This window comes from Gopherus flavomarginatus, chromosome 6 (genome assembly GCF_025201925.1).
Source record: "Gopherus flavomarginatus isolate rGopFla2 chromosome 6, rGopFla2.mat.asm, whole genome shotgun sequence".
In the NCBI taxonomy this organism is placed as follows: domain Eukaryota; kingdom Metazoa; phylum Chordata; order Testudines; family Testudinidae; genus Gopherus; species Gopherus flavomarginatus.
In genome coordinates this window covers 99,060,352-99,077,389 of record NC_066622.1, presented here as the reverse complement: position 1 = coordinate 99,077,389, position 17,038 = coordinate 99,060,352, and the positions used below count along the sequence as shown (strand labels likewise).

General features: G+C 45.6%; 2 protein-coding genes across 2 annotated transcripts in view; one reads left to right on the top strand and one right to left on the bottom strand.

Moving 5' to 3' along the window:
* LOC127054058 (uncharacterized) overlaps positions 1–11,998 on the top strand; it is a 39,659-nt gene extending 27,661 nt beyond the window's left edge. Inside the window, exon 3 of the mRNA XM_050959731.1 lies at positions 10,645–11,998. Within this exon, the coding sequence (XP_050815688.1) occupies positions 10,645–10,661 (17 nt within the window). The 3' untranslated portion in view covers positions 10,662–11,998. The remainder of the gene's footprint in view (positions 1–10,644) is intronic.
* The window catches only part of NPFFR1 (neuropeptide FF receptor 1), a 29,571-nt gene continuing 16,620 nt past the window's right edge, over positions 4,088–17,038 (bottom strand). The window contains exons 3-4 of the mRNA XM_050959545.1: positions 10,681–10,780; positions 4,088–6,366 (exon numbers count right to left, since the gene is read on the bottom strand). Of these exons, the coding sequence (XP_050815502.1) occupies positions 5,475–6,366; positions 10,681–10,780 (992 nt within the window). The 3' untranslated portion in view covers positions 4,088–5,474. The remainder of the gene's footprint in view (positions 6,367–10,680; positions 10,781–17,038) is intronic.

Below are 17,038 nucleotides of genomic sequence, written 5' to 3'. Positions count from 1 at the left end.
CACTAGGCCTGGCTCTAGCTGGTAGTGTAAGCCAATCGTTTTTGAGAACTAAAGTAACTTACAACTTAAAAATTGAACTGCAAATAAGTGACAAATTTACTGTGTTTTCAGAAAAAAAATACAGCAGTATATTATGGGCAAACAGGGCCAGATCCTTGAAAACTATGCTCCATTCCACATGCTTGCAATCGAGTTAAAGTAAAAAGGAACACAATTCGCCAGCTGGTGCTAAAAGCAGAAGAGCATCTCTCTTTCTTCCTGGGTTACTGAATGAGGCACCAGCTCCTCTTCAGCTGATGAGGTGAGATGTAGCGAGAGAAGCTGGTGTGGTGACTTCCAGAGCAGTCAGTCTGGTGTCTGCAGCACATGGATTTACAACAGACTTGGTGCCTGATTGTTGGAGTTTAACTCCTTGAATCTCAGTTGTGTGTGACAAGATCTGTCTAGCTGGCTGGGAAGGAGGGTAGTATGTAATGCACTAGCTAACAACAAAGGAAGGCCTGGTCTACACTACGCGTTTAAACCGAATTTAGCAGCATTAAACCGATTTAACCCTGCACTCGTCCACACAACGAGGCCCTTTATATTGATATAAAGGGCTCTTTAAACCAGTTTCTGTACTCTTCCCCGACGAGAGGAGTAGTGCTGAAATCGGTATTGCCATGTCGGATTAGGGTTAGTGTGGCCGCAAATCAACGGTATTGGCCTCCGGGTGGTATCCCACAGGGCACCATTGTGACCGCTCTGGAAAGCCATCTCAACTCAGATGCACTGGCCAGGTAGACAGGAAAAGCCCTACGAACTTTTGAATTTCATTTCCTGTTTGGCCAGCATGGAGAGCTCACCAGCACAGGTGACTACACAGAGCTCATCAGCACAGGTAACAATGCAGTCTCCTGAGAATCGAAAAAGAGCTCCAGCATGGACCGCACGAGAGGTACTGGATCTAATCTCTATATGGGGAGAGGATTCCGTGCTAACAGAACTCCGTTCCAAAAGATGAAATGAAAAAATGTTTGAAATAATTTCCAAGGCCATGGTGCAGAGAGGCCACACCAGGGACTCAATACAGTGCCATGTGAAAGTTAAGGAGCTCAGACAAGCCTACCAGAAAACCAAAAAAGCAAACGGAAGGTCCGGGGCAGGGCCGAAAACATGCTGCTTCTACGCTGATCTGCATGCAATTCTAGGAGGGTTTGCCACCAGTACCCCATCCCTGTCCATGGATTCCGAGGTGGGGGTAATCTTAGCCTTGCCTGAGGATTCTGCGGACGGGAAAGATGAGGAGGAGGAAGAGGAGGACGAGCTTGCAGAGAGCACACAGCACTCGTTCTCCCCAACAGCCAGGAGTTTTTTCTCACCCAAACGGAATTACCCTCCCAGCCCTCCCAAGCCAGTAGCCCAGACAATGAAGCCATGGAAGCGACCTCTGGTGAGTGTACCTTTGTAAATATAAAACATGGCTTAAAAGCAAGCGTTTTTTAATGATTGATTTGCCCTGAGGACTTGGGATGCATTCGCAGCCAGTACAGTTATTGGAAAAGTCTGTTAACATGTCTGGGGATGGAGTGGAAATCCTCCAGGGACATCTCCATGAAGCTCTCCTGGACGTATTTCAAAAGCCTTTGCAGAAGATTTCTGGGCAAGGCAGCCTTATTCTGTCCTCCATGGTAGGACACTTGACCACGCCATGCATGCAGCAAGTAATCTGGTATCATTGCATGACAAAGCCTAGCTGCGTATGGTCCCAGTGTTTGCTGGCATTCAAGCAACATCCGTACTTTATCTTGCTGTGTTATCCTCAGGAGAGTGATATTGTTCATGGTAACCTAGTTGAAATTCAGGAATTTAATTATGGGGACAGACATGGCTATTCCTACTGGGCTGTTTGCCTGTTGCTTAAAAGAAATCCTTCCTTGCAGGTAGTCAAGCTGGGGGAGAGAGGGGGTGATTGGCGCTGAGCTTTTTCTCATTTGGCTAGCAGGGATCTTCCCTGCTACCAGCCACGCGGTTGGGGTTGGGAGAGGGGTGTTTAGCAGCAATCTTCCATGATACCAGCCAGGCGGTGGGGGGAGGGGTGAAGCAATCATCCCAGAGAATTGGATGGGGAGGTGGTTTCTGCTGCTGCATCTTAACAGGAAAGAAGCCGCACTGAACAGGATTTGCTTGGTATATGGGAAAGGAGGGCACTGTGTATATGAAGGCTGCAGAAGCCGAAAGACAATGGCTTACCATGGCAGCATGCAAGCTGAATTATGCTGCCTGGACCTGCGTCTGTGAGATCTCTAACACCAGAGCCGCAGGCACTCAATATCAAGATGCAAAATGCAACCCTTGTAGTGAAATCACATATCCTATGTAAGGTGAATAGTGTTGTTCACCGTGAAAGAGTATAAGCATTGTTCTGTAAAATGTATCTTTTTAAATACTTCTCTCCCTTTTTCCCTCCCTCATGCAGCTGCAAATTTTTCGAGCCTCCCTACTTCATCCCGAAGGCTATCTCAGATAAGATATATTTTTCGGCAGAAAAAAAAGACGCGAGACGAAATATTCTCGGAAATCATGGAAGTGACCCACAATGAAAGAGCTCATCTGAATGAGTGGAAGGACGTGGTATCAAATTACAGGAAAGATGCCAGTGAACGTGAGGACAGGAGGGACCAACGTGAGGAGAGGAGGGATGCTCAAGATGAGAGGTGGTGGCAGGAAGATCAGAGGTGTAGGCAGGAAGATCAGCGGTGGCGGGATGCAACGCTGAGGCTACTACGTGATCAAACTGACATGCTCCGGCATCTGGTGGAGCTTCAGGAACAGCAGCAGGATCACAGAGTGCCGCTGCAGCCCCTGTGTAACCACCCTCACCATGTTCCATATCTTCCTCACCCAGACGTGTTAGAACGCATAGGGGAAGGCTCTGTGCACCCGCCCACTCCACCCCCGTGGACAGCCCAACCAAAAGGCTGTCATTATTTGAAATTTTTTTAGTGGCCTTTTCCTTCCCTCCTATCCTCCTCCCAAACCACACCCGGGATACCTTGTCAGTTCTCTCCCTCTTTTTATAATGACTTTTTAATAGAGAATACATGATTTTTAAACGATAGTGACTTTATTTTCTTAAGCAAGCTGTAATCGAAGGGGGAGGGTGGGTTGCTTACAGGGAAGGAGTCAATAAAGGAGGGGGAGGTTCATGAATCGGAAACAAACACAGCAGTCACACCATACCCTGGCCCGTGATGAAACTCGTTTTCAAGGCTTCTCTGATGCGCACCGCTTCCTGGTGAGCTCTTCTACTCGCCCTGGTGTCTGGCTGCGCGTAATCAGTGGCCAGGTGATTTGCCTCAGCCTCTCACCCTGCCATAAAGGTCTCCCCCTTACTTCCACAGAGATTGTGGAGCACACAGCAAGCAGCAATAACAAAGGGGACATTGGTTTGGCTGAGGTCTGAGCGAGTGAGTAATGTGCGCCAGCGAGCCTTTAAACGGCCAAATGCACATTCTACCACCATCCTGCACTTGCTCAGCCTGTAGTTGAACAGCTCCTGACCACTGTCCAGGCTGCCTGTGTATGGCTTCATGAGCCATGGCATCAAGAGGTAGGCTGGGTCACCCAGGATAACGACAGGCATTTCAACTCCCCAACTGTTATTTTCTGGTCTGGGAAGTAAGTCCCTTGCTGCAGCCGTTTAAACAGAGTAGTGCTTCTGAAGACGTGAGCGTCATGAACCCTTCCTGGCCATCCCACGTGGATGTTGGTGAAACATCCCTTGTGATCCACCAGTGCTTGCAGCACCATTGAAAAGTACCCCTTGCGGTTTATGTACTGGGTGCTCTGGTGCCAAGATAGGGATATGGGTTCCATCTATCGCCCCCCCCACAGTTAGGGAATCCCATTGCAGCAAAGCCATCCACTATGACCTGCACGTTTCCCAGAGTCACAACCTTTTGCAGCAGCAGCTTAATGATCGCTTTGGCTACTTGCATCACAGCAGCTCCCAAAGTAGATTTTCCCACTCCAAATTGATTCCCGACTGACCGGTAGCTGTCTGGCATTGCAAGTTTCCAGAGGGCTATTGCCACTCACTTCTCCACTGTGAGGGCTGCTCTCATCTTGGTATTATGGCGTTTCAGGGGAGGGGAAAGCAAGTCACAAAGTTCCATGAAAGTGCCCTTGCGCATGTGATAGTTTCACAGCCATTGGGAATCGTCCCCTACCTGCAACACTATGTGGTGCCACCAGTCTGTGCTTGTTTCCCAGGCACAAAATCGGCGTTCAATGTCTACAACCTGCCCCATTACCATCAGGATCTCCAAAGCGCAGGGGCCCGCGGTTTGAGAGAATTCTGTGTCCATGTCCTCATTCCTCTCGTCACCGCGCTGCTGTAGCCGCCTCCTCCTCATCTGGTTTTGCAGGTTCCGGTTCAGCATAGACTGCACAAGAATGCGCGAGGTGTTTACAACGTCCATGATTGCTGTCTTGAGCTGAGCAGGGTCCATGCTTGCTGTGCTATGGCGTTTGCACAGTTCACCCAGGAAAAAAGGCGTGAAAAGGTTGTCTGCTGCTTTCACAGAGGGAGGGGTGAGGCTGTACCAAGAACCACCCGCGACAATGTTTTTTGCCCATCAGGCACTGGGATCTCAACCCAGAATTCCAATGGGTGGGGGAGACTGCGGGAACTATGGGATAGCTACCCACAGTGCAACTCTCAGGAAATGGACACTAGCCTCGGTACGCACACCGCATAATTAATGTGCTTAATGTGGCCGCGTGCACTCGACTTTATACAATCTGTTTTACAAAACCGGTTTATGTAAAATCAGAATAATCCCGTAGTGTAGATGTACCCGAAGGGTCTCTTAGCTCCAGTGTAAAAGCCAGGTTGGTTGGTTTGTTTTTTGAGCTGAACGATCAAGGGTCTAGACTTAGCTCCCATGTGGTGTATGTGATTTTTCCCAATAATTATCTGTTATTTCCAGTTCAGAGATTCATTGTTATATACTGCCTATTCATCCCTCCCATTCCTGTCTGAACTTTTATCTTTCTCCCAATACCAAGTCTTCGATCTTTCTTTCAAGTAGCCCAGCCAGCTTGAGTCCATTCCATAAGGTAGCCAACAAGTAACAGTCAGCTGTGCACTGCATTACCACCACCATCTGCTATGCCATTGAATAACTGCTATGCCTGGATCCTAAAAATCCCTCCATAAACCATTCCTTAATTCACATGAAAGTCTAGGAGACAATAATAGATCTGGAAACTTGAACATAAAGCCTTCTCTTTTGCTTTGTAACTGTAGTACCATGTATAACATCTAAACCTTTAGCGATTTAGTCCTTATAATTGAATAACTTTTAGTCTAGATGTCCATCAATGTAAATAATTTACTCCTCAGAGAGTTTCAAATGTTATGGTTCACAGATCTTCAAGGTTGTCCACTAAAAAGTCCATCAACTATAGGGGCCCGATATGCAGTAGTCTTAGACATCCCAAGCTGGGACACTGACACTGTTGTGAGAACAACCTGTATTGTCCAAGTCCTCCACCATCAGCCCATGGTGAGCAATACGTCCATTCCTCAGTGGAAATAACCCAATTCTCGAGAGGTTACTTTGTCCGGACTGGGAGGGTTGCACTGAATCACTAGGGTGCGCTTCAACAAAAATGTGGTTTCGTGCTCCAAAAAGGAATCCAATATTGTTCCTCCCTGAATAAGTATCCTTGTGCTTGTTCTCCACGTAGCAGAGCTGGACCTTGAAAGCCTCCTGAAACCCTCTTCGGAAGTTCTCATTGAAATACCCATAGATGATTGGGTTGATGCTGCTGTTGAAGAATGCCAGCCAATGGGCAAATGGAAAAATATAAACTGTGATCACGTTGAGCTGGTACTCAGTTAGGTTTCCATAATCTGTCAGAAGCATTAAAGTCCACAGGGGCAACCAGGAGAGAGTGAAGAACAATGCCACTATGATTAACATGTTGATAACCTTGACTTTCCTCTTGGAGACCCTCCTACCCTCATTCTCCTCTGACTGGGAGCCTCCTATGGGTGCAGAGGACTTGAAAAGTTTGAAAGCGATACGTGCGTACATGATCACAATTAAGGTAAGAGGAGCCACATAAATGTGAGAAAAGAGTACGGTTGTGTAGATCTTTCGCATTCCCTTGTCAGGCCATGCCTCCCAACAGGAGTAGAGCGGATAGGAATTGTTGTATGCATCCACCATGAAATGATATTCATCCCTGATGACTGTCAAGGTGACTGCGGAGGGGCACATGATTATCAAGGCCAAGACCCAAATGATAACTATGCTGATTAGGGCTTTCCTCAGAGTTAGTTTCTGTCTGAAGGGATAAACAATGCAACGAAACCTGTGAAAGGAAGAAAAAGAGTATTGCTTTTAAGTTCTGCTGAGGTGCTTACTCTATGTACCAAGGGACATTTATAGAGGCCTCTTCTGACTTTTCATGCAGAAGATCGAGGTTTGAGTCCTCCCATCCTGACCTCTGTCCCTGTAAAGAGGTACATTCATACTGTAGCAAAAATGATTTCAAACCAGTAATTGTACAAAATGCAGTTTACTTGATGAGTCATTTTTCTCATCATCAGACATCAGCCTGCATTGTGGAGCTAAATCACTGCACAGTACAGAAGAGTGAGAAGTTTAGCAGAAGGATCTATAGTGATTAGGTCCTACAACATAGGCTGATGTTATAGTGTATGTGAATGTACTGATCTGGCCCACAAATAACCTTCTACTGAGTATTAAAGAGCAGGGCCATATCCACATGTCACTGTGAAGAAATATAAACCCAAGAAAAAACAAAGAAATTGCAGTCAAGTTGCTTTAGTGGAAAAAAACAAACCCAGCAATTCATGGTTCAATCTCTCCCTTTAACATTTTTTACAAGTGCAAACTGCTTATGGAATGTAACAAAAACAAAGATGCTCTAATATGACTTGTAAAAAAAAATGAAGTGATTTAAAAAAAAGTTTGATGTTTTATTCCTTTACATGGTCTAAAACATCATGCAATGAAATGTTTTAAATGGGCATTGATGTTTTAGGAATCAGCACACTGAATATTAAAGTGCTGAAGTTCTCTGTGCCCTCGCCTAGAACCAGCAGTACATTTTCTATTATATGCCTGATTTTTTGAAATATTTTAAGCAGCCTGGACCCGGTTCTCCCTTACCTTGCCCATTTCACAGTCATTTATGACCATGTAAAGTCAATAATGAACACTGCTAAGTCAGAATTTTCCACTCACTGTGGTCTGGGCAGAAAGATGATATAGCGATTGGTTACTGTAAGGATGTAGTATGGGACGATCTCATGGTGTTCCTATGTCTGCTTTTTCATATAGGTGCCAACTTGAAAGAGGATAACTGGAAGATTCTTCTAATTTTTGATTCTCAGAATCCTAGCTGACAAAGTGTGGTGATACTACAAGGTGACATCAATGTGTATTCCAACATTACCATGTGACATAATGTGATGATGGCAATTTGGAGGAAAAAAGCAAAAAACTCAGTGATGAGCATTTGGATTTTCCCATGTTCTGCAAAGATAGATCTCTCAATCAGGAAATTGGCTGGAAAAAGGAAAGATAATCTAGGTCACTCCTATCTAAATAAGAATGTTGGCAGATGCATTCTCTCCTCTCATCTGGAATAATGAAGAAGGGAAGGGCAAGAAAAATAGAAACTGTGTTATTTTTCATCCTACCAATACTACATAATCTTGTGAGCATTCATTTGTCTGCTGTGCTTGGAAGTATCTATGTTATAACACATTCTTTCTTCAACTGAATGGCCAATGTGATAACATGGTTCCTAAAAATGGTTATAAACGGTTTTTCTGCCCATATGTGAAATAAAGTGTCATAACAGACTCCCTTACCCATGGCAGACAACTGTTTGCACAAATTCTTTTTCTAGTGTAGACGAGAACACACTGACTCTGTACACATTGACCAGCAGAGGATACTATACCCTTCAGCAAGGCTACAATAAAATCATAGAAGTGTTGCACTGGAAGGGATCTCAAGAGGTCATCTAGTCCAGTCTCCTGCACTGAATGCAGGGCATGCCCACTAACAGATTCATTTGCAGAGAATATTCAGCTGTGGCACAAGGAACCCATCCTCAATATTTCCTACAACTGGTATCAGGGCATTTTAGATATTGACTTTCCAATGGGTATTGAGACTAAGAGGAAAGGACATGGTTTACTAACACAATGTAATGTATTGTCCAGAAAAAGTGATGTTACAACGTTTTTCAGATTGTATCTCAGACACTGAGGCCTGGACTGAAATACAGTCACAGCTGTGTTGGGGAAACCATTTACCCACACAGTTGTGTCACAAGCCTTTTGTAATGTGGCATGCTTTTTTTGGTGTGGATCAGACCTAACAGTCTTATAGGCACATTAAGGGAGCATAAATGGTCTTTAGAACATCATTGGCTAAAAGTTCAGGACACAGCTGTGCTGTAATGGGTATCCTAAAATAACTATAACTGCAGTGTAGCTGGGGCCAAAAACTGTAATTATAGGGAAGCACCTAGATGAACTCCACACTTGTATTTTCTAAAGCTGAATATATCTAACAAACTCCTTGCTGGCTCTGTTTACCAAGCAAGTGTTCGTTGTCTCTTCAGCTAAACTAACACTATTGATAGGGCAAGTATTTTATGCATTGCCCACAACCTCTTTCATCCACTCACCCACCTAAAGATCAAAGGCACTGTAACATATTTTGTCTTACTTAATTTTGAACATGTTTAAACAGCTGGTTTGCTTTAATGAGTAACATTCCGTTGGGATGCTCTTTGCCCTCCATCTGAGCTCTCAGAGAATAAAACATCTGCCACAGATAGAAGAATGTTTTTTGAGTCACAATGTCAGTTTTCTGTTGCTGAGCCACAGATTTTGCTGTATTTGAAAAATACAGATGAGAGAATTCATTTTATTTTAGAGGGGAGTATTGTGCCTTTTGTCAGCCGCTCACTGGGAAATGTTAGTCTGAGTAATGAGCTATGTCAGAACCGTTTCTCAAACTCTCTCACACAGAGCTCTGAGTTACTCACTGGGAGTTATTTATACAGTTTCAGAGAAACTAGGAGGACAATGCATATGCTTTCTACCAATACCATTAAGAACTGAATTCCATACATATAGTGGAAGGAAGGCAGTTCACTTTCTATGATAAATTACAACCATAAAGTAGGCATGGACCTCTTCTGTCCTAACATGTTACCACACTTTATTTACATGGCTACCATGATTAAATATGAATTTCTGCAATTTTTTAAAGGAATCCCATGTGTGCCCCATTTCCCCCTATGTGCTGTAGTGTTATCTGGGGGTAGAAAGAGTGGTTTGCTCTCTTCAAAGACTCAGGTATGAATGGTTCCCAGCTGTCTGGGATTTAGGCCCCAAATCAATGGAGCTTTTCAGAAGACAATGGCAAATCCAATCACTGGGACTTTCATATCTAGCAACCAACAATCATGGATGGCACATTTCTCTGCAGGAAGCCAAGCAGTGTTTGACCTGCTGGAGAACAAAGGTCTGGGGATGTGCCAGGAGGGTGGTTAAGAGTTGACTGCTGGAGGAATCAAGGACACGTGAACTGGGATGAAGGGAGGTCAGAAGGACAGGACTTTGGATTCTGTGCTGACCAGGATGGACTCTGCTGTAACTTTATTTTCTCTGTGCTAACCAACGACTTCCTATGCTGTGTTCCAGTTGACTAATAAACTGTTCAGTTTTATAATGCTGGCTGAGTGTCACTGCAAATGCTGATGGAGGAGGTGCTCCCTAAGGATTGTACAAATCTCCCTCCAGGGTCATTCCCAGTTGGACTTGCTGAATGGAGCTCACAGTGTGAAGCAGGGGTGCTGAAAGACCAGAGTTCTGGCCTAAGGAGGCGGTGAACCTGTGTGGCTCACCTTGGAGGAAGTCTGAGGCACCTAGGGGGGCTGGCACACTTAAGGGGTCCTTCCAGAGACTGTTTCTTCCAAAGCTGGAGCCATAGCACCAATCCTGTGGATCTATGACAGTTACTTTTCTAGCTTCCTGGCTGCCCATTGCACACATCTTGGACTCACATGCCAATATATGCTAGGCCTGAATCTCTTCTTTCCTTTTTGTCTTCCTCTTCAATTTTCTTTCTCTCTCCACCATCACATACATTTTGTATTGTATCTGCAGGATCCCAAGGGAATGGGGTGAGGGCCTGATGGAACACAAACAGTACTAGCCTGTATGCTCTAGGGCAGTGGTCCCCAACCTTTTCATCTGGCAGGCGCCAGATGACGAGCCACGGAGGACTGTGGCGGCAGATGAGCATCCACTGAAATTCTGCTGACAAGTGGCAACATTAATAGGCATCGCTGCTGAAATGCCACTGACAAGTAGAGTCATCCAGAGGCGTCAGCGACGCAGCTTGTCGGCGGCATTTTGGCAGATGCTCGTCCGCCAGCCAGTACGCAGGCGCCATGGCACCCGCGGGCACCACCTTGAGGACCCCTGCTCTAGGGGAGGAAAACAGTTACTGTGAAGCTGTAGTATCCTGCCACCAGATGGGGCTCCCCAGAGAAACAGAACTGAAATGACCATAAACCTTACTCTATTTTGTGCAGGCAAATGGCTAGAGTGAGAGTACTGCGGACACGTACCTTTCCACTGCAATGGCCACCAGAGTGAAAACTGAAGATGAGACCGACATCCCCTGCACCAATCCACTCATTTTACACATGGCGTTGTCAAATGGCCAACCTGGAATTACATAGATAGCATCATGGGGACACATTCATACCATAAACCCACTATGCAAAATAATCTGCCTTTACTTAGGGTTGTGCAGAGCTGCCAAACCTAATCCTTGTGAAAAGGCTGATAAACTGCCTGTCATAAAACATGACTTTCAAGGATTTGTGATCTGTCTGATCTAAATTGCACTAAGCTGGCACTTAGCAGTTGAGTAATTTTCTTTTCTAAAAGAAAAAAATAAGAGTAAATCAAATTTTCTTCCACACAATGTGGGTGATGCCTAATTCACAAGCCTGAGATACCCCATTTAACCCTCAGTTTCTACCCTGCATTTTGATCACAGTCTTTCTGACTGAGGTCTGGACAAAACCCTGTAAACAATCAATGCTGCAACTAAATGCTGCCAGAGAACTGTGCAGTTTTCATCGCTATTAGAAATTTTACAGATGTTCAGCAGATATATTCCAAAGCCTGTAAATGTACCAGTTTTAGCTTGATTTTTGCATACATTCAGCAATTTCCTCTAGCTGTACCCATGGTTGTGTGATTACAAATCAGTTTCTGAAGTGGTACTAGGCTGGTGGTACATCTGTTTGTTATCACACTAACATGTCCTTTAGCAATGTAGTGACTTTATTTAAAAGGTGTGGATCACTGTGGGCCAGCATGGGGTGAGGATGATACTGAGCCATACTCCAGTCCATGACATTCTGAATAATTACATATTCTTTAAAGTGTACCACATTCTTTCAAGACCTAATGAATAACCAGACATAAATATCATCCCTGGTCATCTCTTTCAGAGTTGTATTGAATGTTTCTAACACTAATAACCAGATTTCCATTTTTGTACAGCATCTGCACAGGCACTCAGCAAATAGTCTAACTCAATATTTATTACAATGTGGTTCTTCTCTGAAACTTGACTTATTGTAGGGCTCTCTTTGTCTCCCTCACTTATTTCCAAGTCAAATGTGCTCAGTGTACAAATAAAAAAATATATTTTTCTAACTGCCAGCCCTGTAAATGGAACATGGGATATAAAAGACTTTTTTGGCTTCTACTTGATAAGCAAAAAAGGGTCTGCAATCGGAACTTAGTTAACAGTTCTGGTAATGCTTCACATGATTATCCAGTTCCCTGAATCTGTGATGAATCTGCAGGGTGCTCAGGAGTAAAAAGGAGAAAAATAAAATTTTAGTTACCAAAGTCAGCAACTATGACTGAATAAATGCAGGGAGCAGACTGGCTGAGTAAGAAGGGTGCCTTTTTTGCGTAGTCCCTTGCCAGAGTATGTTTGCACTTTAAGTACAAAATAACTATATAAGTGCAATGTTAAGGTTACATATTTTGACACAAAAAATTAAAGAAATGCAAACATTAAAGGTTTGTTTGTTTTTTACTCTGAGAAGTGGCTGTATAAAAATGACATATTATAAAGCACTTTGGGTCCTTTGGGCGTTCAGAGTCAGATCCGCTTACCTTAATGACAAAAATAAATGTGTTGCTTTTTCCTTCTGTTAGCATTGCAGATATAACACAGCTAAGGTGGAGTGAACCTGATTCTATTCCGTTTTGTGTAACCTCAACAGATTTGTTTGCAAGGCAATAGGGTTGTACAGAGGTAAGTAAGAGTATAATCTGAAGACATTAGAGTTGCATAGGGCCTAATTTGGCCAGCAAGAACCTTAAAGTTATTACACTTGAGATGGAAAGAACCCAGTTTAAATACCAGACCCAGACTGAGTTTTCAGGACTGGCAGATAGAAAAACATCTTTTTACTTCTTAGTTGAGCGCATTTGGTAATCACTGAGACAATAAGGATGGAACCCCACAGTGGCGTTTTTACAGAATCACTTTTCAAAGTAGAAAAAACGGTTGCCTACCGTTTGTAACTATTGTCCTTCGAGATGTATTGCTTAGGTCCAGGGCCGGCTCTAGCCATTTTGCAGCCCCAAGCACAGCGGCATGCAGCGGGAGGCGCTCTGCCGCTCACCGGTCCTGCAGCTCCGGTGGACCTACCGCAAGCTTCCCTGCGAATGCTCCACTGGAGCCACGGGACCAGCGGACCCTCCGCAGGCACGCCTGCGGGAGATCCACCGGAGCCGCCTGCCGCCCTCTCGGCAACTGGCAGAGCACCCCCCATGGCATGCCGCCCCAAGCACACGCTTGGCGCGCTGGGGCCTGGAGCCGGCCCTGCTTAGGTCCATTCCATTTTAGATGTGCACGTTACCACACGCACAGTTGTTGGAGATTTCTGCCTTAGTGGTATCCATAGGGCTGGCTGTGGCGCCCCCTGTAGTGGTGCTCCCATGTGGTGGTATATCAGGCACCACCGACCCTGCGCCCTCTCAGTTCCTTCTTGCTGGTAACTCCGACAGAGGGGTATGAGGGCAGGAAATGGAATGGACATGAGCAACACATCTCGAAGAACAACAGTTACGAAAAGTAGGTAACCGTTTTTATTTTTTTGATTGATTGCTTATGTCAATTCCATTCTAGGTGAGCTCAGAGTTCACAGCTTAGCGGCTTGCAGTACTGCCCTACCAAAGCCAGCATTGTCCCAGGCCTTCTGGGTCAGCGCATAGTGGGACATAAAGCTATGGACAGATGACTCTACAGATGTCCTGAATAGGTACCTGGCCAGAAAAGCTGCCAAGGAGGCCTGTGCCTGGTAGAGTGGGTGGTGATGATCGCCAGAGGTGGCACTTTCGCTTGGTCATAGCAGAAGTGAATGCAGGCCGTGATCCAAGAAGACATTTTTTGAGTGGATACAGGGCAACCTTTCATCCTCTTGGGCACAATGACAAATAATTGTGTCGACTTACGGAACACCCTGGTTCTGTCAATGTAGAAGGCCAGAGCCCTCCAGATGTCCAAGGCATGTAGCCTACGCTCCTCCTCTGATTTATGCGGCTTTGGAAAGAAGACCAGTAAGTAAACAAATGAAAGTAAATGAATTAAACTGAGAGATGACTTTGGGAAGAAATGCTGGGCATGGTCTGAGCTGGACCTTGTCCTTGTAGAAGACCATGTATGGCGCCTCGAAGATGAGTGCCCGAATCTCAGATACTCAGCCAGCTGACATCACTGCAACTAGGAACACAACTTCCACGAAAGGGGGAGGAGGGAGCAAGAAGCCAGAGAATCAAGGGGAAGATCCGTGAGTTGTGTCAGCACCAGATTCAAATTCCATGGTGGAACGGGATCCCTGACTTGTGGGTAGAGGCGGTCTAGGCCCTTAAGGAATCTAGCTATGATGTCCTGAGCAAAAACCAACCTGCCCTCGAACGGCAGGTGGAAGGCCAAAATGGCCACTAGATGGACCTTGATGGATGAAAGGGACAAGCCCTGGAGCTTGAGATCCAGGAGTTAGTCCAGAATAAGTTGCAGAGAAGCCCATTTGGGACGGACACTTTTGTCCACGATCCAGCAGGTGAACCGTTTCCACTTTGCCAAGTAAGTCGCGCTGGTGGAGGGCTTCCTACTTCCCAACAGGATGCGCTGAACCTCAGTCAATATCTGGCACCTAGCGGTCCGAGGTGACATGGGACCAGGCCGACTGAAAGGGCGGAAGTGGTTGAGGAAAGGGAGGGTTGGATCCCGTACATTGGCTGGGACGCCATCCTCGAGTGCACCCTCAAAGTGACTGCTTCTGGCCTCCCCAACTTCTGGGAGGGTCAGATTGAGCAGCCACACAGGAAGAGGACGGGTAGTGTCTCTTAGTCCCTTTGTCCTTGTCCTTCCTCCTGTAAGGGCCAGACCTGGGATCTCCCCAGGACTTAAACTGTTTCGGAGGAAGCGAAGGGCAGAACGGCTTCCTGGACTGCTGCGGGGTGTGCAGACCCAGGGAATGGAGAGTAGTTTGTGAGTCCTTGAGCCCATGAAGTCTAGAGTGAGTTAGCTCAGAAAAGAGCCCCAAACCCTCAAATGGCAGGTCCTGTATCGTGGTCTGCATCTCCTGAGACAGCCCAGAAGCCTGCAACCAGGAGCTGTGTCACATGGCTACTGCCAACGCGACCACCGTGGTATGTGAGTCTGTCGCATCCCAACGCAAACTCTTGGGAACGATCCTGTGGGAGGGCCTCCGTGAACTTATTAAGGGAGTCCCATAGGTTAAAGTTATAACGTCCCAGCAAGGCCTGGTGGTTGGAGACCCCAAATTGCAGGCTGGCCATCCAATACACTTTTCTCATGAATAAGTCTAGTCTCTTGGCCTCTTTATTTTTGGGCAATCCGCTGGGGTGGCCCTGTCTGTCCCTTTCTTTCCCTGCAGACACGACTGGTGATGCTGCGGCGGGATGAGTATACAGATACTCAAAGGGACATAGTATTTCTTTTCTGCTTTCTTGGATGTTGGTGGAATAGATGAGGGGGGTTGCCACACAGACTTGGCTATTTTGAACACGCCTGGGTGGATAGGCAAAGTGATTTTTGCTGGTGTGGTGGCTGAGATGACACTGAAGAGGTCATCTCCCTCTTCATCAACCTCTTCGATTTGCAAGCTAGATTCTCCGCCACTTGTTTAAGGAGGGCCTTTAAAAGGCCTTTGCTCTTTAAAATCGTCCAGAGGACTGCTGGTGTGGAAGGGTCTGGCTGCCGCCTCATCTGGGGACGATGACGCTTAAGTGGCCTGGGGGATGGCGTCACCCCCTTCTTTGTCAGAGGAGGACTCCCTTGGCACTGGAGTATGGGGTGCAGGTTCCACCTCCGCCACGGTGCTGTGCTCTGATTGCGGCACCTGTGACACCTCAGCTGGCTTGTTCAATGCAGCCAGGGAGGGCTGGGAGTACAGGACCAGCATCATGGATTCCAGTACTGCCACGTCATGGGCAGTAAGAAGGAACTGAGAGGGTGCAGGGCTGGCGGCGCATGATATACTGCCACATGGGAGCGCCACTCCAAGTGGGAGCCACAGCCGGCCCTACGGATACTGTTAAGGCAGAAATCTCTGACAACTGTGCACATGGGTGCACTCACACCTAAAATGGAATTGACATGAGCAATCACTCGAAGAAGAACCGTACTTTAAGGTTCTCATACTAACATTAACTGATCCACATTGAAGAAACAGGATCATACTACAATCTTGACTTAAATGGAATTACATTTGTTTACACCAGCATGGAATTTGGCCTTATATATATATTTAACAGTCTAAACTATAATCAAAATGTTTTATATGTTGAATATATAAGGTAATATTCCTATAAGAACCTTAGCTTTGGCATTCCCTGTTATCTTCACCTTGCACTAGCACATCTGTTTTCATTTCACTTTCTGTGGCAATGAGTTGGTTCAGTTTCCAATCTGATTCTCATTCCCAGCATAAACAAGATCTGGGATTGCTGTAGTACTGAGATAGTCCCCTCAGGCCCAGGGGAAAGGTAGTATCTTGCATCTTTTCTGCAGGAACCCCAGTGCCTAATTTTAGAAAAGGTGTCACTATTGGGATCTATAAGGAATGCTGTCCAGTTGCCCAAGAGTGGCAAACCCAATATTCAAGGTGGAATGGTATAGAGTGGGAGAAATAGAGAGACCTTTAGGGGCCCTCCCCAAGGAAGTGAAGGAGTCCCGTGGGAGAAACCCGAGAAGACTGCTCGTTATTCTTGTGATGAATGTGGCCTATTATCAATGTTGGATTCTTCAGTTTCCTTTCTACAGATTACCAACAACTCTGACACCTAATGGCACCCCAGTTTGCATGGCTACAGCACAGAAGACAAGTCCTGGGCATGCATTATTTCCAGTCTGTAGAAAGGTAAAAGAATTGGCAACCAGCTCAGCTTTGACTGCACTGTGCATTCCAAATCTCTAAAACTTCACAGTCAATTTCAAAGCATATATTGTTTGGTGTTTAATAATTTACTAGAAATTGTCCAGAAGTCAGGCTGGAAAGAATGAAATGAGAAGCTACCCTCAAAACTTTCATGAACAGAAGAAAAAGTGTTAATTTCCATCTTCAGTATAGCACCCATCTGCATTGGTGCTTCTGTGGGATAGCTTGTGGAAAGAGTTGAGGAGGAACAAGATTGCCTTAGCATACATTTTACTGTCTTATTTCACTGTTTGCCGCATTTCAGGACCAGAAAGCTAGTTCCCTATGTGAGGTTATTGCTTACCTAAGCATTTCTGACATGCTACTAAACAACTTATTGCCATAATTATATACTCTGCTGGGAGTTATATTGATTAGTTCACCTGCCATTTGTGGAAAAACATTTAGTGCATTTCCATTTACAGTCTGCTGTCTGTCATAGGTA